At 33.5% G+C, this 23867-nt stretch overlaps 1 protein-coding gene across 6 annotated transcripts in view; it reads right to left on the bottom strand.

The window, feature by feature from the left end:
• LOC149088447 (transducin-like enhancer protein 4) overlaps positions 1-23867 on the bottom strand; it is a 307412-nt gene that overhangs the window by 266232 nt on the left and 17313 nt on the right. For 4 of the 6 annotated variants that reach the window (XM_089247536.1, XM_089247539.1, XM_089247535.1 and 1 more), the window contains exons 2-3: positions 18819-18860; positions 11267-11367 (exon numbers count right to left, since the gene is read on the bottom strand). In XM_089247536.1, the coding sequence (XP_089103662.1) occupies positions 11267-11367; positions 18819-18860 (143 nt within the window). The remainder of the gene's footprint in view (positions 1-11266; positions 11368-18818; positions 18861-23867) is intronic. The other 2 variants (XM_089247540.1, XM_089247538.1) reach the window with 1 other exon arrangement.

Raw genomic sequence — 23867 nt, 5'->3', positions numbered from 1 at the left:
AAATAGATAAAATTATTCATAAATATTTCGATTTATGAAGGAAATATGTCAATTTTTTTATTTGAATTTAAATATTAGATAAATTGAGCCAAAATAAAATTTCAATTTGTCTCATTCGATGAACTGAACAATTTTTCTTATCCTGAATCAATTTTTCTTCAGTTGTATTGACGTCATGCACTTTCATAATACGCGCAAGGTGATAATACATTTTTAAAAAAAATTGCGAACAAAATAAGCAATGAAAATATGTAAAACATCGTATCAATATAGATATCATATACAGTGCAATCAAAAATACAATATGCATATCAAATTCAAAATAAATCACTGGCTAAATAAGATTTTTAATGATATTTCTACTAGAGCAGGTGTGGCAAACTCGTGGTCCGCATGACCTAACAACATCTAAAAAAGTTTTTATTTTTTAATTAAGAAAAAAGAACTAGTAAATAATTTTGTTATTGAAGAGTTTAAAGAATTTGTCTCGATAAACGGCAGTATGAGAGTCTATACATATATGAAATCAGTTACATACACGGGAAACACTCTCACATTTACATCTCTGGCACAAGGGGACGATACGGGAAAAGTAAGCTATAACGACAATCTCGATATAACGAGTAATTTGCAGATGATTGCCAAAGAAATAATGTTACAAAAAACCGTGATTGTGAGCTGTCTTTATAACGGACTTCTATTGTATTACATCAACACATTGGAAGCGTGATAAAAAAGAATGTCATCAATATGACGAATAAAAATTGATTCAAAATAAAGAAAGAAAACTATTCAGTTCACGAGACGAAAGCATTCAGATCCATTCATAAATATCTGATTCATAGAAGAAATATTTAATTATTTTGTTTAGATTTGAATATTAAATCTAATTTTAAGTAAGATTGAGCCAGTTAAATTTCAATATTTTTCCTCATTTGGTGAACAATAGTCCTTGTTTTGAATGATTTTTTCTTCAATTATATTGATGTCATTACATTTTATCATGCACGCAAGATTTTGATGTAATATATTAAACATATAAGATCTCTTAATGTTTGAAAATTTGCAAAAAAAAAAATAAGTACTGAAGATATATGTAAATAATTGCGATGATAAATCGTAGCATATACGATCAAAAATATCGTATGTGTTGAAAATATCGTATACGAAGAAAATAGTTATGTTGTGTTATTTTTAAAGGTTTCGCCACTAGATCATAGTTTCTTAGACTTTTTTACCATGTCAAATTGAGACCCTTATGTTAGCGAATACCACCTGCTCTTTAGATGTAGGTGCGTAGCAGAAAGACACCTGCCATGTAGCGGTACTATCATTTTAGTATCATTCGATGTCGAAGTGTGAGACCGGACGCATGCAAGAAAGTGCGCTCCCGATGGGTCTCTGATGTATCATATAATTTAATCATTTAATTAAATCTCTCATATTAACGATGCTGTCTCTCTATCAAGAAACGTCTCATTCGTTTAGTCTATAATTCAGAAGTGGGATGACATAGATATAGACATAGACAAAGACATAGATATATAGTGATAACGATGATGCTATGCATATCCCACGTGCGTTGATGTTTATGAACTAGAGCCCATAATCGGCAGCTTGCGAAGTTTGTCTTCTCGACGACGAAACAAAAAAAAAAAAGTTTCTTCTTTTCTACTGATGATTGCCGATGACGTCCGCTGGTTGCTGTTTCCGATGTCACCCGAGGATATCCGAAGTCTACCGAGGATTGCCGAAGTATACTAATCGCTGTTGAGGTTAAAGATTCCGTGGATCTCCGATGTTACCGAAGATATCGATGTCTCCCGACGATTGCCGATGTCACCCGAGGATTCCCGAAGTAGTCTAATGGCTGTTGAGGTTAAAGATTCAACGATATTTCCGATGTTCCAGTGATTCTACGACCTATCCTTGCTGGTGAAAATATGATGATGACTGATGTTGTGATGATTTAGTGCGCGATATTAGTATATGCAGTGCGAGATATCAGTGCGTGTATGATGTATATTATTCTGCGATGTTTCTGATGTGTCGAGGTGTTGTGATGGTGAGAGTGCGCGAGTGTGATGTTTAAAATTTTGCGCAAACTTTGATTGATCCACAGTGAATTTATTTCACACATTATTATATGGTTCCACGTTTGACGATGCGAGGGTTATATTAGCGCGCAAGTGCGATGTACAAGATTTTGCGCGAGTTTCGATTAATTTTCAGTGAATTCATTTTTTTTTTATTCATTTCTTTTCGTGTATATGCAGTGAAGTGATTTATTTTTTTATTGTTGCCATGTAGTGGTGAGTTGAACTATTTTCGTTTCATGATCAGAGTCAATTTAATGCTATATTCCGTATCATTATTTAGCAATAATACCATAGCACTGGTCATTTTCTTTTCTTTTATTATTATTATTTTCTTTTAATATTGCAAGATGTCATTCTTAGCGAAAGCGAGAAAAGGTGACTTGAAAATTCTCGCCGAGGAGCTTGGGGAAACAGTTGATCCCGATTTTAAAGTTGCTGATTTAAAACTATTAATTCTAAACTCGAAGAATTATGAGGAAGAATTTGTTAGGGTCCTTGTCGATACCGTTATAGAAACTAGAATACAACGAGAGATTGATGAGCGCGAGGAAAGGAAGCGTCAAAATGACATGGAGATGAGAAAGCGTCAGGATGAAATGGAAATGAAAAGGATGGAATTGGAATTGGAAAAGAAACGGTTAGAACTGTCTCTAAGTTCAATTGGTGGGGGTCTAGCGAGGGAAAATGATAGTTCATTTAAAGTAGATCTTCATAAATTGATCCCAAAATTTGATATGAAGAATGATATTAGCTTATTTATGACCTCTTTTGAGCGTCAGGCTAAGATCATGTCCATCCCGAAAGAACATTGGGTTACGCATCTCATTAGTGTATTACCATCAGAAATTGTTGCTCTCATTGCCAGAGAACCTGAGCAGGAAGCTGCTGAATATGACTATGTTAAGAAACTTCTGTTGAGACGATTCAAATTGTGCCCTGAACAATTCCGTCAGCTTTTCAATAACCACAAGAAAAGTTCGGAAATTACGTGGAAGGACTTTGGTTTCGAATTGAGAAATTATTTCGAGGAATGGATAAGCGGATTGGGAATAAAAGATTTCGAGGGGCTAAAAGAACTTATCGTGACCGATCAACTAAAACGTAGTGTGAATACAGATGTTCGTAATCATTTCATTGATGAATGGTCAAAAATCACAACCGTGGTAAAGTTGACAGAAATGCTTGATGAATATGAAAGTGTGGTCATGAGCACTTGTAAAAAAGTGTATAATAATGAATATTCAAAAGGCTCTAGACCGCCAACTCAAAACTTGACTCGAGAAAAATTTAACAAAAACAAACCACAGAAAGAAGATTATCATTGGCGAAAGGACATTGATACTGGTAAACCTGCAGACCATAATGCGTGTTATAACTGTTACCAGAAGGGACATTTTTCCAGAGATTGTCCTAAACCAAAAAGGGTGAAGTTCTGTACATCTTGTAAAAAAGAGGGTCATGGTACCAAAGATTGTTCAACAAAACCAAAAAATCTTCTGGTGAACACAGCTATGTTCATGCCGAAAATAAACATTCCTTCTCACAACAAAACTGTTCGTATCAATGAGGTTGAAACTGAAGCTGTTGTAGATACAGGTGCTGACATATCTATGATGAAACAAAATTTTGCTCAAAGGGTAAACGCCGACGTTCGTAATGAGGTTATTTCTCCTATTAGAGGTATTGGTGGTCTTAGTAAACCTCTAGGAATTACAGAAGTGAATGTCGCCATAGATAATGTAGTAATGAGAAGTATTACATTCTATATAGTAAAAGACGATACTTTTGAGGGACCAAATGTACTCATTGGTAATAATGTTATCGATTCACCGGAATTAATCTTGATACGGAAAGAAGGAAAGTCACAGTTCCTTAATATCGATGAGTTTGATAGATTGTGTAAAATTCAGGTCGAGGAGGTATGCCAAATACCAATAGAGAAAAATAGAGGTATTTTGCGTGGATTCTGGCATGATGAGAATAGCGAGCCTGATTCCAGTGTTGATGTTTCTGATGTTATGGTTGCAAAAGCAATCACAAGCAATAGGCAACCTATTATTTGTGAAGAAATTAAAGTCGGCGATGTCATAAAGGAACAAGAAAAAAATAGGCTGTGCGAATTACTTAATGATTATCGTTCATGTTTTGCGAAAGAACCTGACGAAATCGGATGCATCAATACAGCTGTGATGCACATAAATGAAATTCCAGGAAGCAAACCGGTAGCACGATCTCCATACCGTGCTTCACATTATGAAAGACAAATACTGCGAAAAATTACAACTGAAATGAAAGATCAAGGAATTATACGAGATAGTATATCGGAGTACAGTAGTCCAGTACTACTTGTTCCCAAAAAGACTGGTGAATACAGAATGGTGATTGATTACAGGCAGTTAAATGCTCAAACCGTGAAAGATAAATTTCCCCTTCCATGTCTTGATGATTTACTTGACCGTCTTTCAGGATTTAGCATGTTTTGCATTCTCGATGCATGTCAAGGATTCAACCAGATCCCAATGGATGATGAATCATCACGTAAAGCTGCGTTTACAACACCTGATGGGCATTTCGAGCCAACTCGTTTATTTTTTGGATTAGCAAATGGGCCTCCAGTTTTTCAGCGTGCGATGTCTGTTGCTTTGGGTAATCTATTGTGGAACACTGTAACATGTTTTGTTGATGATATATTTTTTGGCGCATATGATTTCGATGACATGATGGTAAAATTGAAAAAGGTTCTGGAAAAACTGCAAACAGCTGGGGTGACATTGAAACTATCCAAATGTGAATTTTGTATGCCTGAAGTGGAATATCTTGGTTTCGTGGTAAACAGAGAGGGATTGAAGCCTGGGCCAAGGAAATTAGTTGCTATAGCTGAGTATCCAGTTCCCAAGACTAAAGAAGAACTACGACGATTTTTGGGTTTGACTGGTTTCTTTCGGCGCTTCATAGAACGTTATGCTATCATAGCATTTCCTCTTAACCGTTTACTTAGGAACAATCAGTTATTTGAATGGAATGATGAACAACAAAATGCTTTTGCGATATTGCGAGAAAAACTAGTATCACAACCGGTGTTAAAGTTATTCGATCCTCGTGATAAAACAGAATTGCACACTGATGCAAGTGCGGTTGGATTAGCAGGTATGCTACTTCAACGTGACAATAGCAACAATCTAAGGCTGGTGTACTGTGTGAGTCGTAGAACTCATCCTAATGAAGAAAAGTACCACTCCAGTCGTCTTGAACTCATTGCTGTTGTATGGTCAATGACGCGACTTCGACCGTTACTTCTTGGCTTGAAATTTACGCTTGTTACCGACTGTTCTGCTATCATATACTTGAACACTCAACGAAATATTAAGCCTCAAATTGCGAGATGGGCTGAACAACTTAGCGAATTTGATTATGAGGTGAAACATTGTCCTGGAAAGAATATGACGCACGTCGATGCTCTCAGTCGTTCACCTGTGGAAGAATGCGAAAATACATCGTATTACGGGATTCATTCTAACAGTCCAAGCGAATTTAATGTAAATCCCAAGGCATTTTACATTTCCAACGAAAGAGATAGAGTTTCTCTTATTCAGTCTCAGGACAAAGAATTGCAGAAAATTATTTCCGTTCTCAAGAAGCCAGTATCTAAACGTACTAATCATGATAAATCTACTATTGATAACTATGAGTTGAATGAAGGTATACTATATCGCATCGAAGAAATTAATTCCAAGCAACGAAAGTTGTTTGTGATGCCACGAACCATGAGAAAATACCTTGCTGTGAAATATCATGACTTTTCAGGTCATTATGGTGCAGAAAAAGTAGTACAGATGATCAGAGAACATTTTTGGTTTCCAAAAATGGTGAGCTACGTCAAACAACATGTGAGACAGTGTGTGGTCTGTGCATTTACAAAAGCACCGTCAGGAAAGAAACAAGGGAAATTGAACCCTATACTCCCAGGTAAAAGACCGTTTGAAATTATTCACATGGATTTCCTAGGACCATTGATATCCAGTTCTCATCGCAACAAAGAACTTTTGGTCATTATTGATAACTTCACGAAATTTGTTCGTTTACGACCGTGTCCTAATTGCTCCACGAAAAGTGTACTCAAGTACTTTGATGAATTCATCAATGATTATGGAACTCCCCATCGTGTTATAACTGATCGAGGAACCTGCTTCACGTCAAAAGCATTTGAAGATTACTGTAAATTGCATGGAATCAGACATACACTTATCTGTAGTCAAAGGCCACAAGCAAATGGTCAAGTCGAGCGTATAAACAGAGTTCTTATACCTATGATAACCTCGTCTGTTAAAACTGAGTCGCATAGGGATTGGGATCGAGTATTGCCTGAAGTGCAAAGATCAATAAATTGGGCACCCAGTAAGTCCACAGGCAAGTCCCCTTTTGAACTTCTGCATGGGTACAAACCCGAAAGACCCGGTTACTTCCCACCGGAATTATTGCCAACGTCTTCCGAATATGAGTCACCAAACAAATTGCGTGATCAAGCTCGAGAAAATATTCTGGACTCAAAAGAGAAAATGAAAGAGATGTACGATGCTCATCACAGCGTTGCTTTTAAATATTCTATTGGTGATGTGATAGTGGTACGACGGTTACCAGAGCAGACCGGAGTAAGCACCAAAACACAAGCAAAGTACCGAGGTCCAATGGTGGTTGCTGGAATACTGCCATCAGACACATATAAGATCACTGATTTTCGTCAAAGTGGTCAAGGGCGAGGAAGACGACAAAATTATACAACAACAGCCCATGCATCTCAGATGAAACTATTCCATCTTGTTGACGATGAAGATCAAGTTATTGACTCAGAGCTCAATGACGATGATGATGGTGAAGTGAAACAAATCAACGATAATCATGTATCAAATGCATGTACACCGAGAGAGGAATATTGCGATCCTGACAATGATTCAAACAGAGTGAACCGTCCTAAAAGGGCGAGAAAATTGCCATCATATTTGAAAGACTATGAACTATAAGAGAACTGTCATTATTTTCTGACTTCAATTCATATTATGTGTGTTTACTAATTTTTGTACTTTGTTATATTTTGACATTTATATTGTGTATCGTATTTTATAGTTTCCATAATTTATTTTTGCAATTAGTGTATTTGTTGATATACTCCAGAAAAATTGTGCTGTGCAAAATAATGTATCATGTGAACGAGGACGTTCTTGTAGCAGGGTGGCCGAATGTTAGCGAATACCACCTGCTCTTTAGATGTAGGTGCGTAGCAGAAAGACACCTGCCATGTAGCGGTACTATCATTTTAGTATCATTCGATGTCGAAGTGTGAGACCGGACGCATGCAAGAAAGTGCGCTCCCGATGGGTCTCTGATGTATCATATAATTTAATCATTTAATTAAATCTCTCATATTAACGATGCTGTCTCTCTATCAAGAAACGTCTCATTCGTTTAGTCTATACTTAAGTTTGAAAAGCAATAGATTCTCGAGCTTGAATCAACCGGATTGACGTTTTCCTGAATTTCTAACTGTATAATATTTTTCATAAAAATATGTATGATATATTTCACGAAAAATTTCATTCGTAAACTCCATGTCCATTAATATACTGTACTGGATATAATACCTGGCGCCGCAAGGGTTTTCTTCATTTACTGGGAGGATTGAAAAAGTGACAAAACATTGTAAAGGTATATAAATGTCTGAAACGCACTGTAAGGAAGCCACGGCAACCAAAGTAAACATTCCAAAAGTCATTGTTCAGGCCCAGGAACCACTGTTGCCCGACATTTTTTTTACCCGTTTTGGGCATTTGCTCAGCTCTGACGAACTTTTAAAGAAGCCTAGCAAGTTCAAGTCGCGTCCCATTTGCCATATATGCAAAATTTGGCGACGATAGGTCTAAAATTGTAGATTTGTACAGAGAACACAAAAAAGAGACAGAAAATCAATTTTATATATTATCCGGAATCTATTGAGTCCCATGCCCATTTATGTCCGTCCTATACTTTCGTCAGACCATGACCCTATTTTGCTAGAAATAGACTTTTCAGTTCCTTTCGGTAGTAAAAATTGAATAACAAACTGGCCACTTGTCAAACAGCAATTCAGCAATTAAGTAATTTTATTCCTCGTGTTGTACTTGACAGTGGAGTACAATGTGTTGAAGAGAAAATCTCTAAATTTTTTAACTGATGAAATCACTTATGCTGCAAATAGCTCGACTCGAGAATTGTCTTTTCAAGGCTGCCCAATTGGATATCAGGAAAAAGAATGGTATGCACCGCAAATGACAACGCACACTGAATCTAGTATTCCACGAACGATATAAAGTTCTTAAACGCCAAGAGTTACACATTCAATTAAAACTCTTGTAACTGAACACAACTTTCTAGCGGAAGCAAGCTGAGAAAATGGTTCTCTATACAAAATTTATGGAATTTATGGAATACAAACCCAAGTCTTCTCGTATGCCATCAATACAGGGACCTAATGGCCTAGTATCTACAGACACAGAGAATGTCAAAATTTTCGCAGACACCTACGAACAACAATTTACACATGGGATAACCGCCCCCCCTCCCAACAGTATATCCAGAGGGTTGAATAATTTTTCGAGAATTACAGCAACATCCCACCGATGACAGGTGTATCCTCATTTACTCTTACCACAGAAATAAAAGGGGCAAACCTCATCAAAAATCTTAAAAGTAAGAAAGCTCCTGGGTCTGATCGTATTACAAATAACGTTCTTAAAGCATCGCCCAGAAATATTAACAATTACTTGGTCAAAATTTTTAATACACTTTAGAATTACGTCATTTTCAAATGTTTAGAAATATGCTGTAATAAAGACTACAAAAAACAGGCTAAAATCTGTAATACCCACAAAATTGGGGTTTAGTCTCCTTGCTCAGCTTCTCTTGAAAGCTTCTTGAAAGGATTGTGACATTTCGCCTGGTTAATATCACTGAGGAAAACAATATTCTTGGAGTTGAACAACACAGTTTCCGGAAACAGCACTCTACAACAATCCAAATTTTAAGGATTGTTGAATGCTTACAAACAGCCAGAATTTACGGCGAAACTGCAACAATTGAGTTCTTCGATATGGCAAAATCTTATGACAGAATTTGGCATGGTGGTTTGATATATATTTAAGCTTATATTTGCCTAAACTTACCATTCTGCACTATTAAATTTGCCAAACAATATCTTGCCGCGTATTTTTCGAGTCCAGATAAACGATACCACAGCTAATCCTGGACCTACAAGGACCTCAATTGCTCGTCCTTGGCCCTCCGCTTCATAATTTGGGCATGCATGATTTTCCAGTGGCATCAAAAGGAATTACCACAACTTTTTTTCATGCTGATGATATTACCACAATTTGTACTGATAAAAAGGCAAAGAAAGCCTTATCAAATCTTCAGGAGATGGTCCAAAAAGTTGAACGGGCCCAATTGAATGCTCAGAAAAACTGTTTTCATGTGGGCAACTGGAAAAATTGAGCCCCCACCACAATTGCATTCATAAACGTTCAAGGAAAGATTATTCATCCATCTGATACACATAAATACCTTGGTGTAATTTTCGATAAACGTCTTTCGTTCGCAAAATTTGCAGGAGTAATATGGCCTTTTTTCTATCAATAACAAACTCGTTTTGCATAAATTCATAAATTGATTATACATCCTACATTACTTTACGCAGCTTCTACCTGGATGCATGCTAGAAAGCATAATATTATTTATTTCTCTTCAACGTGTCCAAAACGTAACACTCCGAAGTTTAACCAGGTCCCCCCCCCCCCGGTTCATCAGAAATAAGAATATACACAAGGATACTAAAATTGAAACAATCATGGATTATGCCAAAAGGCTGTCCAGAAACTGCTATGATTCTTTACACAACTCTGACTATGAGAACATCTTTGTGAAATCTCCAATTATTATAAAATTGATACTTTTAGACTCAAAAAGCATAAACATTTTCTCGAGATGTCCAAAACCAATGCCCCGGATTTTTTACATGTACGTGTGGCTAATTTTTCTCTTCTGGCACTGTCAGAATTGATTCACTGCATATGTCATGGTAAATACTTCATAACTCTCTTGAACATACTATATTCCCCCATTTAACCTCAAGTTAAATATTATTCATCATTATTATTTTCCTACGTTCAATCCGCAGATAATACGCTGAATAAGAAAGATTCATACATTGGTGCATTTTAATTACATACCGCTGCACATTATACGCTGTTTTCTTTTCCTGATAGGGTGGAATAAAGACAAATATTTTAAGGAATTAGTTTGTAAAGTAGTACATTTTTAACCATTTTTGCCTTATACATGCGAGTAAAAAAATCGACATTTTTTCTACAGAAACGTAACCACCAATCCCTTTCTTTACAGATCGTTTCACTATTGGTGAATATAATTTAGATATGCGGATTATGCGCCACCAGGGAGATTGTATACACACACAAAAAAATTAAATATTCGAGTGAAAACCCAAAAAAGATGGAAAGATAATTAGAATCTTTCTTTTTTTACGAAATTATAAACATCGCAGTTTTTGTCATATTATCCCCGCGCTATTACAATCCACACTACTTTTAAGAAAAAAATATCATTGTGTATAATCTACACAGCAGCATATAATTCACATATGCAAATTTCATTTACCGTTAATGAACTATGAAGGAATATACGAGGTAATTAGCCAAGCTCTAAAAAAAGTCATCTTTTCTACTCCCATCTATAAGTCTTCAAACTTTTTTTTTTTCTAAATTAATTTTTATCATTTTAATCCAGTCCCTCGGAGAAAAACTTCACTAATACGCATTAAGAACTACCGGTGTTTTTTCAACATGTAAAAAAATCCACGGATTATACACAGGAAAATACAGTAGTACGGTTTTTTCAGAATCAATGTAGTTTTGATGAAAGATAATGATCAATATATCAATAACGGCTTAATCTAAAACTCCTAAATGCACGAGAAAAGCATTTAAGAATCTCAAAGTACACAATACTAATATTATATAATCAACATGTACACAAAATCATACAAATGAAAAGTGATGATACACTGTACATACAAATAGCAAAAGACATTTCAGTACGAATAACAAAATAAATATTTCTCATACCTGTGGTACTGTGCCTGTAAGAAGCTGAACTCTTCCTTAATTCGATCACAAGTTTCGGCGACGGTGAATTTAAATGGCTGGCCTGCTGGTGGTGGCGGTCCCTGCAACATAAAGTAACATTATTGACTACAGTTGCAACAAACACAGAGCATTTATACAACCATCATGAAAATGCATTTCATCCACAATTACAAGTCCATACTCATTATATCCATTCTTAAATTATTATTCAATGAAAAACTAATTTTCTCACAATATTCTCAAGAACCCGGTTATACAGCAACTGGAATGACTATATTTTTTAATACAACCGAATAAAAAAATATTCTATAGCATAAAGCAGTGTCCTTCAACCACTGGTTCGCGAAGCGGTGCCGGTCCATGAGAATTTCAGAACGGTCCGCGAAATATTTCGACCAATTTCAATAGCCACAATTTTGGCTTTATTTAAATAATACAGTATCTCTTATTGGTTTTTATTTGTCTTAGCCGTCAGTGGGTATGCGAATTATTTACTCCCATTAATTTTTCTATAGTCCGCAAATTATTTTTCTCCTATTTATTTATATTTTTGCATGTTCATATAGAGAGCATTTCAAACTATGCATTTATTTTTTGCTACTCCTCAAATTATTTGTCCTACTTTTGCCGGTCTGAAAATTATTTCTCCCTTTTACGGGGTATTTTTTCGTCAGTCTGCAAATTACTTCTTCCGTTTACGGTGTTTGTTTTCGTCGGTCCTCAAATTACTTATCCCATTTAGTTAGTTTCTTCCAGTCAGGGCCGTCTTAAGAGCATCGTAGGACCCCGGGCAAACTAATTTTTCTGAGGGCCCTATCTGAAAATGCTTCTCCGCCATTTTACATGCTCACTCTCGAAAATGTTTACCAGATCTCGTTTTTATGAGGGTCCCTCTGCTTTTGAGGTCTCCTGGGCCGTGCCCAGGTGTGCCCAGTTAAGACGCCACTCTCTTTGGTTTTTGTTTCTCGTCCGTAAATTATTTATATAATATGTATTTATTTTTTGCTTTTCAAAAGATTTGTTTTGTTTCTTTTCAAAGATTTGTCCTACTTTTGCCGGTCTGCAAATTCTCCCGTTTACGTTGTTTGTTTTAGTGTGTACGTTCTCAAATTATTTATTTCATTTATTTAATTTCTTCCAGTCTGCAAATTATCTCTCCTAATTATTTATCTTTTGCCGGCCCGCAAATTATTTCTTTCACTTATTTATTTTTTTTCAGTTCTCAAATTATTCCTCCTACTTTTGCTAGTCCACAAATTATGTGTAGGCATCATTTGTTTGCGTGCGCGCGCTGTGTGTGTGTGTCGGTACACAAATTATTTTTCCTCCCATTCATTTATATTTTCCTGCTGATCCACAAATTATATTTCACATTTCCTCTGGTCTGCAAAATTATTCAACTGCTTTAACCGGTCCGCAGCTGTTAAAAGGTAAAAAAAACACTGGTATATAAATAATGTGTGTTTATGTTATTATTATCAGTGAGAGAAAAAGTATACATAAAACACTGATTAGTACAGATTGCGTGTGCATGTGTTTAGAAAAAAATAGGTGAAAATATCGAATCGTAATTGCTTTTTCATCACAAAAGCCCGGTCATCATTATGGTCGACAAAAAAAAAAGTGACGCTGACACGCAAAACGCAAATATACGGCCAAAGCCGCTTTGAAAAAAAAAAACTAAATGCAATAATAATTTGAAAGCTATGTAATTTCTGTTAGCATTTTTAAACAAACATTGCATTCACTTTTTTTTTTTCTTAAATTATATGTGTACAACGTATAATTTTTTGATCATTTACGTGTGAAGCCTATTGCCTTTGTTTGTATTAACGTTCCAGTTTTTTTTTTTTTATGGTTTTTATTTCACATACAAAGAATGCATGCAAACTTGTTCTGAATATATACGAGCACCAAACAGAAAACACTCCATTTTTTTTTCTTTCTTTGAGTACGAAAATGAGTAAATAAAAGGTATTCGAAGTGTTTCGTTCATTTTCCATGTTCCAGCCCAAACATTACGATGTCACGGTATCCTCTCAAAAGCACGTTACGTGTCAAAAAAGAAACGTTGAAAAAATGAGAAATAAAAAAGTCGCGAGATTCAAAATTATTGTCTATGAAGATGTATTCAAATATAAAAGAAAAAGTACGCAGTGGTCACACAGTGATGCGAAAACAACAGGGATCCTATTCCAATACATATTGTGAGGAAGTTTTTTGAACTAAATCTCGAAATGATACAACTGCTGTGAAATAAAGACATAATCGGTATTTATGACACATTTTCATGGGTATTTTTTTTTTATTCTTATACGAAAGGAGTTTCAAAAATAGGAATTTTTCCGGAAAAAGGATGAATTGAAATAGAATCTGTGGTGAACGGGATATATTTTTGCAAATAGAAAAAAAAATTCTTCTTAACTATTTTACAATCTGATGACAACGAAATCCACTTGTTTTATCAAATTTATTAAGTGTTCATACTTATACAATCATAATAGGTAGTGTAACACTGATGCGATAGAATTAACATGCCAAATTTGAGCATTGTTTTACGTTACTCAGGTTCCATTACAAAAATGTTTAAAAAGCAATGTTAAGGTACCATAGTTGCCGTGAACATTGCTGAAAGGGTCTGTTACATTGACCATTTTACGAATAAATAAATAAAAACATTTTCATGTTTTCATGAGGAAACTTCTCACAAATGATCATGTGAAATGATTTCAATGTCTGATATAAGTATGTTTTCATTCATCTCTTATCCTTTCTAGGTTTATTTCACAGAAATTAAAGAAATATTCAAAAAGAAATCGTTATACACCTCATAATCTCTATAACTGTAGTAAACCGACCCAATTTTTATTTTCCGAAATTTCTATAGATTTATATGGTAAATTTCAAATAAAAATGTAGAGAATTACGTATATTTTGAATTTTGCACCGGTAAAACAGGGCGTCGATTTTCTTTTATATTTGTGTGATTCACTCTGAAACTAGCTGCAATTTCTGTAAATGTTGTATATTTGTGAATAATAACTTAGTTCAAAGTCAGATTTTGCAATTATTCAAAGTTAAAACCACTTCAAATGTAATTTTATCTGTGTTTTGATTTAAACTTATTCTCTTCTTTAGAGAGTATGAAAATCATCTAAACTCCATATAATAAGCTTCATGATAAGTTTTACAAAATTTATTATTCATAGCAATTTCTATGATCTCTTATTAGGTAACAAAAGTTCATGCGATCGTGTGCTCTCAAAAAAGCAATACACAAGTTTCTTATATTTTTCAAATAAAGGCATTGCATATTTTGAGAACATTTTGGCATTTGGTGTTCTAAGCAAATCCTAAACGTTATATTTTCACTTGTGGAGTGTTCATGAAGTTTCTACAATGATCAGAAGAATGCTCAAAAGTAGGTTATGTGTGCACTGCTTTTTTGACAAGTCAAGGACTTTTGTTAACATTTGTATTCTGGAGTGAAATACTGTGCGTAAGAGAAATATTGCTGCGCAGTTTTCAACAATGGTGTTAAAGTAAGTTGGCAAACAATAAATGACATTTTTTACACATGAAGTGCAACATTCCATATTTTTTAAGGAGGTTGAGTTTAAGGTGCATGATGTCTTGACCTTCCCTATGGGAAAAAAATCACCTGTCTTTGAGAAACATTTAAAAATTTTCTATTCATTTTAGACAATTTTTTGTAGTTCTGCGGACACTTTTTTCATAAATTTTAACAAGAGTTTTTGGGATTTTAATCATTGGTTATTTCTTTGAACATTAAACTTCAATAACATGCAAATTTTTCAAAAAGCACCTAAATTTACAAATATTTTATGCCATAAAATTGTTTGAATTTACTTTAGTTAGAAATCCTCTCGTTAAAGCATGTAAAAGCACAGTATCAAGAGACATACGAAACATTTGAACGAATAACGTTTGAAAAAATGTTCATTATCTGATAAAAAACTATGGCTTCGAAAAAAGAGCATTTTAAAGAAAAAATTTTAGCATGCATGATGCCTGGTAGCACTTTATATTAAAATACATTTAAAATATTCGTTGCGCAAGTATAACATAAATTCTCGCGCCGATATAAGCAGAAAAAATCGAAGTGTTTAAAAATTGGAAAGTGCGCATTTCCGAAAATTTTCGTGCACCAATCCCTTTTAAACATTTTTTTGTCTTGAAATAGCATTGAAGGCACCTCATTTGCTTAATGTATCTCCTTAAAAAAAATCTCCCTTCTGTGGATATTTTAATGCTTGCCAATTAGTAAAGAGTTCACCACTAGATTAAGCACAAATATACCGTACAATATTTCAAATACTCCGTAATATTTTGCTTGAACAATTTTGTTCCAATAAAACCTTCATATAGCTATACTTCGATAGAGTGTTATTTATTCTGTACAAGGTTTAATAAATGACTATTGCATAATAAGGAATGTAAAAGTAGCTGAGAGAGATATTTCAAGGCTTTCTACGCGGGGGGATATGAATGCGAGTCACGTGCTTTCTATGTGATAACAAATCGGAAATTAACGCGCGTCGACTATCAATGACATGTACATGGTGTGTCGACTTGCCTTAAACGGATTAGATTCGCGCGAGATCGAAATCTTCGCACGAGGATCACGACACCACACACCGATTTCTCATTCCATATCTGCCGAGGAAATATTACACGTCGTTGTCATACCCGTCGTAAAAGAAAAAGTATACATATTGTCAATATTCCATTAAAAGAACCCCGTATATTACGAAACAATCATTAGTTTTGATGACTATTTTCTTGCTGATTATTTATTTACCTTGAGGGAAAAATATGATATTATATCTCTCATTCATATGTTGATGTAATGGTATTTCAAAACTAAATTATCTCTGTCACCTGTCTCATAATAACCTTGGAAGATTATTATAATTATTATTTATTTTTTTGTATAATGACACAACAAAAGCATTCATCTATTGCGATTTTATTATTTAAATATATTAGAAAATGGCGTCATATGTAGAATTTTAATGAAAGTTTTCTAAAAAGTTTTGGCGTACTTTTTAACTAAGGAATTCCTGGAATTTTGAAATGCTTATGACAACGATATATTTCAGGAGAAATATATCCATTTATTTATAAAATTGGCAGAATTTAATATCGTTGTCAAAGTTGTATGAATGACTGAGAGAAATTAAATGTGCAAAAATTGTAATCAGAAGGGAATTGTAAAAAAATTCAAGTCCATATATCCATAATAACTTGTATAGGCCTCTATTTGCAATTCAAAAAGAAAATATTTTAATTTTTCTTTAATTTTGCAAAATATATTATTTAGAAATTTAAATTCAAAAAATTTTCAAAATATCAAACACCCACAAAAATCGATTCGATTTCTCCATATTCTACGACGATAATTTCCAATTTTTTTTCACCCTTCATTATACGAAAATTTCTCTTTAGCTCAAATTCATGCCAGCTCAACGAAATTTCAAAACTAAATTATCTTTGTTCAATTATCTTTCATATGTCACAATAATTTTGGACAATTACAATAATTGTTTTTTCACGACACCAAACTTCATGATCTAAGACAATTTTTCTATTGAAACATACTGTAGTAATATTACATTTTTCCAAACAGTCATACAATAATATTATATTTAGAAAATGGTGCTAAAAATACTTTAGTAACGGTTTTTCAAAAGTTACGTAATATATGGCTATTATAAATCTAGGAATGCCTGGAATTTTAAGAAAAAATTTCATTTATTTTGGACTTTGATTTTGTTATTCATTAATCTCATAAATGCTCATTGAGGGAAAAAACTAATTCATAAGAATAATTATAATTAGCTCAGACTTGGAAAAATTCTAAAACTAATATACTCATCATAACCTGTAAAATACCAAAATAAATGTGTAAAAAAAACCAATATATATATATATATATATTTTTTTTTTTAAATTTCAGAAAATATTTATTTCTTAAAAATGAAAAAGATAAAAAAAATCATATTGAAAGAATTCCAATTACCTAACATCTATTATAGACTAAAGTATAAATTGTTTATCGAGATAATTTTTTTGAAATTCGCTCATCATAACAATTTAATAAAATTTTTAAATGAAAGTATCAAATTTATTTTAAAATCCCCCGTGAGATTTAATAATTCAATATGTTACTTGAAAAACTTTATCACAAAATGAAGTAAGAGAAGTTTTTTTCAGGATAATTTCGAAACAGTTGTACATCGTACACCTGGAACTGCCTGAAATTTCTTAAAATTGTAGGGAATATTTCCATTCTTTAAAAAAAAATGCTGGAGTGATTTTCATCATTCAAATTTAGAGAGGGAAAAAAATTATTTATTACGTTGAAAATTACAATAGAATAGAACTAGGAAGAAATCGAAATACTCAGCACAACCTGTTGCTAGAACTATATTACTGCAATTGTTATATTTAAAAGTTTAAGTCTTTGAATATCGGAAAATAATTAAATTTTACAAAAAGTTTAAACTGTCCTAAAATATAAAGATTTGATAACCCCCCATCCATACTAACATTTTGTAAATTTCTTCACAACCTCTAGTCTAGAAAATTCAATTCAGACATCATAATACGTAAAATGAGCCCTTGGAATTTAAAATCACCAGAAACTTTCCCTCTCGATATTGATAAATATTATAGAAATTTCTTGAAAGCATTATTGAAAAATAATTACAACAAATCGCAATGGAAAAAAAATTTGAACATAATTTCAATTTTTATAATATATATGTTACGGTAAATGTGTGATAAATTTGGTTATTATACCTAATAAACCGGTAAACATGTATAATCGTCGAGCATTTTGGTAAGTTTCATAAATTTTCCTAAATTAATCACTTTTACCGGTGATTATGCATAATACCCAAGCATCGCGTCGTTGGTATACATGATAAATCGAATTATATGATATATTATGCACGATAATTCATACATATATAGTATCATTATATCGGGGTACGATCGTAAAATGTGTTGCCATTATATCGAAGTCCGATTAGATTCATCCCGCATACTAGACTCATTTCGAGATTTTTTTCAAATTCACCAATTTTCAGATTTATTTATCAAATTTTCCAATTGCACAGGATGTTAAGCATAATCAGTTAAAAGCAATAAATTTCAGTATTTATCCGATTTACCCACTTTGCTTGGTTATTATGCATAATCGCCAGTAAAAGTGATGTTTTCAGTATTTATCAAATTTACCAACGACGCTTGGGTATTATGCATATTCACCGGTAAAAAAGATCAATTTATCAAACTTACCTAGACGATTGGTAAGTGCATAATAATCGGTTAGTATGTATAGTAACCGATTTATCACATTTACCGCAACATATAAAAACATCACAAAAAAATGAAATTATTTAACTCCAAATAAAATAACTTTCCATTAACATATAATTATTTTTTACAAAAAATTTTCTTATAATATTAATCAATATATATAAATGAATGTAATGCGACTTGCCTGACTGCTTAGGTAGGAATTCTTCCTTTTCAAGTCGGAAATCTACAAAAGGGTCAAAAGAACCGAGAAAACGTTCATGTAAATAAAAACCAGAACAAATTATTATTAACATTTACTATTATTATTCTTATATTATATTATTCAATAATTTGTTTAGCATACTCTTTTTCTTTTATTAGAAAACAGGTATTTTCAATTAACACGACAACCATTAACTCTTTTGAATGAGTCTCTATCTCTCTTCGTGCATATCGTTATCTACTTATAAACAAATCAAAAGTAAATTCTTTTCGAATTTATTATTATTTTTTAAAATTTTATTTCCTGGTAAAATTCCACGCATTCCTTTGGAATATTTCTAAAACAATTAGATTCAGGTTATTTGTTGACGAATATGCAAAACAGAGAAATATACAAACACAAACACACAAAAATGACAAAAATGTACATCCTTTTCTATGTGCGTATGTAGTAGCATAATTATTCGGTATGTTCCTGTTTCGTAACAAATTTTTAAGGTTGAAAAGTTAAATGAAAATTTGCATATTTTTGAGGTGAAGGATCGGTATTTTAAGGGAGAGAGGAAAAAAAGGGGGGAATAGGTAAATACTTTCGTGATATTTTTTCCGTCTTTCCGGCATTTACATGCAAATTGAGTAGATTTGATGTTTGAAACGGAAGAATATAAATCATAATTAACTTGTACAAAAGGTTGATATATATAATATATATTTACACTACGTATAAATATCAAGTCTGATAAGTAATGGGAAGTTTTACGCTGTTATAAAACAAAACTCGCGTTAATCTAATTTGTACGTATTAACCTTCCATTAAAATAAATAATAAAAAAAATTGGAATTTTTTTAATTTTCCCTTTGATTAATTTTTTTCGTATTTGCTGTGTAATTATGCACCTCAGAATTATATGGTATAGCTGTACATGCGTGAATTATCGACGCCTGAAGTATTTTTTTAGCGGTACAATGCAGTAGGGTTTGACAAATAAAAAGGCTCCAGGTAACTACGGCGGATAAAAAATTTGTACTGGCGCCTAAAATTTTGCATGTGATTACGAATTCGGAGTCGGAGGAGAACTCAAAATTTAAGCAATTCACGACAACGTTCTCTACCAACATGAAAAGAGGTCGATGGCAAAATCGGGAAAAAATGTATTTTTGAACTTTTTTCCCCTCTCAAAAAAAAAAAATTTCTTATCTCCTAAAAAACGTATTTCTTGGCTCCTAAAAGTTTAGATGCCTAGCAACTAAACTTTTTCCCTTAAAAAACATACTTCACTGGTGATTGAACTTTTTTTTTGGTATTTTTTAAACATATATGACCACATTTAAAACATTTGACTTGGATAGCAATCTATGATTGTTTACAATCACGCTGTGAGTGTGAAAAAATTGAATTTTCCATTGTTTAATAATTGAATTTTCCATTGTTTAATAACTGAATTTTCCATTGTTTAATAATTGAATTTTCCATTGTTTAATAATTGCTTTTCCTATTTTACACCAATAAATAATATTTGTTTTGAAATTTCTAGATACGGTTCCTTTTATTAACGGTTTGCATACAGACGAACTTTGTTAATTTGGAGTCCAAAGTCACTAGAAAAAGTCCGAGTAATCCAATTGATCTATTCTGGATCTTTAAAATGACTACAAATTGCAACTTAATCGCCAACATTCACATAGGATAACAATTATCAACTATAAAAATCTAATCATTAGTTACGTAACTGTTTCCCAAATTTTAATAATTTATCATTTCATATATGTGTTACGATAAGTGTAATAAATCAGTCATTATACATAATCATCGGTTATTATGCGTACTTAACAAAGGTCTTGGTAAGTTTGATACATTTATCACTTTTACCGGCGAATATGCATAACACCAAAAGTGTCGCTGGTAAATTGGAAAAATACTTAAAATCCATCGCTTTTATCTGTGATATTGTGTAATACCCTGCGCAATTGGTGAATTTGATAAATATGAAAAAAATTCCAAATGAGTCAAGTATGTGTGATGAATATAGTCGAACTCCGATAAAATGATAACAAATTTCACGATGGTACCCCGATATAATGATAACAAATTTCACGATGGTACCCCGATATAATGATAACAAATTTCACGATGGTACCCCGATATAATGATAACAAATTTCACGATGGTACCCCGATATAATGATAACAAATTTCACGATGGTACCCCGATATAATGATACAATACATGCATGAATTATCATGTATAGTACATCACGATTTATCATGTTTACCAACGACGCAACGCTTGGGTATTATGCATAATCACCGGTAAAATTGATAAATTTAGGAAAATTTATCAAACTTACCAAATTACTTGATAAGTATGCATAATAACCGCATTTATCGTAGCACATACATATATATATATATAATTAATCTTAATTACTACATTATTCAACTGCTCGGAAATCGGCACTAAAGAATTCTCGACCATGCTCCAAGCTTGATTTACGGAAACCGTTCAGAAACTGTTTCTCAAATTTTACTTATCATTATATGTTATCAAGGAATTACTTTCATTAACGTATTATACACGCACACATACATACACACAATGTGAACTTTCGATATTTTCCATACTCTTAATGACGACAAAAGAATTCAGATTTTGAATGTTACACCTTGGTCTATGTGTCGAAAAGCATAATCGGTATTAACCTCTTCTCTTACAAGCTATCGGCAAGAAATTAGAATGATCTCTATTTGACGAATGGGCGATAAAAACCTTGTCCTTGAAGAAAAAAAAGTAGAAGAAAAGAAAGAAAACGAATGAAAGGAAAACATTATAATAGATAAGTACAGCTAAGAGAGAGTAGGTATACGAAGTAGATTTCTCTTTTCAACCTCATTTAGTTGAGGCTCAGTTCTGTTTTGCTCTTATACTTGTATAGTAGAAGGATATATCATATGTGGGGGAAAAATCACTAACAATTGTATAGAAATAAAAGGAAGATAAAAAGAACAACTTCGAAGGGTTACAAACACAGCCTCGTGCTGATGAGAAGAGAGGAAAGAAAACAGAGAGAGCTTGTTGAAATTTATTCCACTGGCGTTTGGACGCAATATTACGTACTTGATCGTAAAGTGGTAGAGTCTTGATGTACTGCAGCCGAACAATGTTAAAATGGCCATTAAATTACCAAGAAAAAAAAAAGAGTAGAGGAAAACAGAATTCTCAAACTTTTATTAGCCGTTCTACTGTATATCTAGTAATGAAAACATTTTCCTTCGTAATAATGGATGGGCTTTTCTGTTAAATTTCATTTTACAAATAATTTCATAGAAGTCCTTCCAAGACATTAACGTCACCATATTGTAAAATGGATCAAAGAAAAAAAAAGAATAAAAATATATCCGTACTGAGATGAGACTGTGTACTGTTTCCTAGAAGCTGTCGGAAGCTCGAATTCCTAAATCGAGGCCATTCTTCTCTGTAAAACAGTTCACTGGCTAGGCTCCGTCAACAATATTGCCAGTCGAGCCTGAACAGGCAAAGCGCGTGCAGTATGATGAAAGCCATTTTTTTTTTTTGCCTTTCACGAGATCTTCATGTCAGTCTTCAGATATAATCCTTGACCTTACAAAAATTGTTTCTTTTCGTTGTCAAGAGGTGTAAGGAAAAGTTCAAAATGTTCTTATTTTCGGCTTTTTCAGGACATTTGTGAAATCTTTATGGCACATGTGGGGGGGAAATGGCGGAAAAAAGAATTGAGTCAGTGTTGGTAACACTTTTCAGTAGGTACTTTTATTATATCAATCACTAGTTGCTCAATACAGAATACGTTGTAAGATTTTTTGACTATCTCTCCGAAACATTGACAAGGCGTGTATGCAACATGGAATGTTTTTTTTTTAAGTTCGCAAGAAATAATGCAATACATTGATGATCGTAGACGCAATGCAAAATAACTGAAATAATATTGCCATTGTTATACTATTAAGAAGTTACCAACGAATAAGACAAATAAGTAATACATTTTGACACACAGTGGGTATCGTCTTCAGAGGAAAAAAATATTTAACCATTAATCCCGCTGACCGAGGATTTTATTTGGGTTGTATATCAAATATAAGAAAGGAAGAAAAGTACATCTGTTTACTTCAAACGTCTCGGTGAGAATGAAGCTGAAAGCCTGCGTGTATAAAGCCAGGTTTTCTTAGGAGTAGAATTTCAGCACCGGGTGCAGCGTGAAAACGCTGCTGATTGGTTAAAAACCTGAAATTAAGTTTTTTTATCAATCAGCGTTTCCACGCTGCATGCACCGTAGAAAACCTGCTTCTAGGAAAACCCGGCTAATACAAAGCCCTGACTGGACACTTGCGAATGGACTACCCGAGTGATTTATTCGAATGTTCTTTTAAACTTCCCGCTCACAATGAATCTAAACCACTGCGATCGTTGATGTTGCTTTATTGTCGTTTACTAATATATTTTTGAAGGCCCGAATATATGTGCCTTCGTAGAAATCAGCTGAGGACTTCACTTTGTGATAAACTCTAGCTTCTTGAAATTTAAATATATGGGCCATTTGCCAACAGTGAGCGCCGATGGTCGTTTCTCACATTCCTGATTCTTAACACAGCGAGCGTGCTCATTTAATCTTGTTTTTATGGGTCTCTTTTTCCTATATAACCAAATGGGCAATCACCACATGGAATGTAATAGATGCCTCATTGTTTATGCTGTGGTATAGTCTTTACAGGGGTCGAAACCCAAGTGTTTAGTAGGCACCTATATGATTGTTAGGTTAAACTTTTTGAGAATCGGTTTGATTTTTAGTGAGATTATTGGATCGTGCAGAGAGAGAGAGAGAGAGTATGACTACACTTTCTCTGAGGCTTCTCTGTAATGTTTACTAAAGTTGTTTCTCGTGCCGGTTTCAAGAATTTTCCACTTATTTCGTCAACGATCTTAGTGTTGAGCCCCCCGTCTTTCGCAATTGCTCTGATAATTTCAAGTTTAGGGTCTAATGTGTACCGATCTGAA

The sequence above is a fragment of the Pholcus phalangioides genome, unplaced genomic scaffold, assembly GCF_987345545.1.
Source record: "Pholcus phalangioides strain wild (caught in Gottingen) unplaced genomic scaffold, Ppha-v1.0 ptg000003l_1, whole genome shotgun sequence".
NCBI classification, from domain to species: domain Eukaryota; kingdom Metazoa; phylum Arthropoda; class Arachnida; order Araneae; family Pholcidae; genus Pholcus; species Pholcus phalangioides.
The sequence above is the reverse complement of the archived record's forward strand: the minus strand, read 5'-3'. Positions and strand labels throughout refer to the sequence as shown.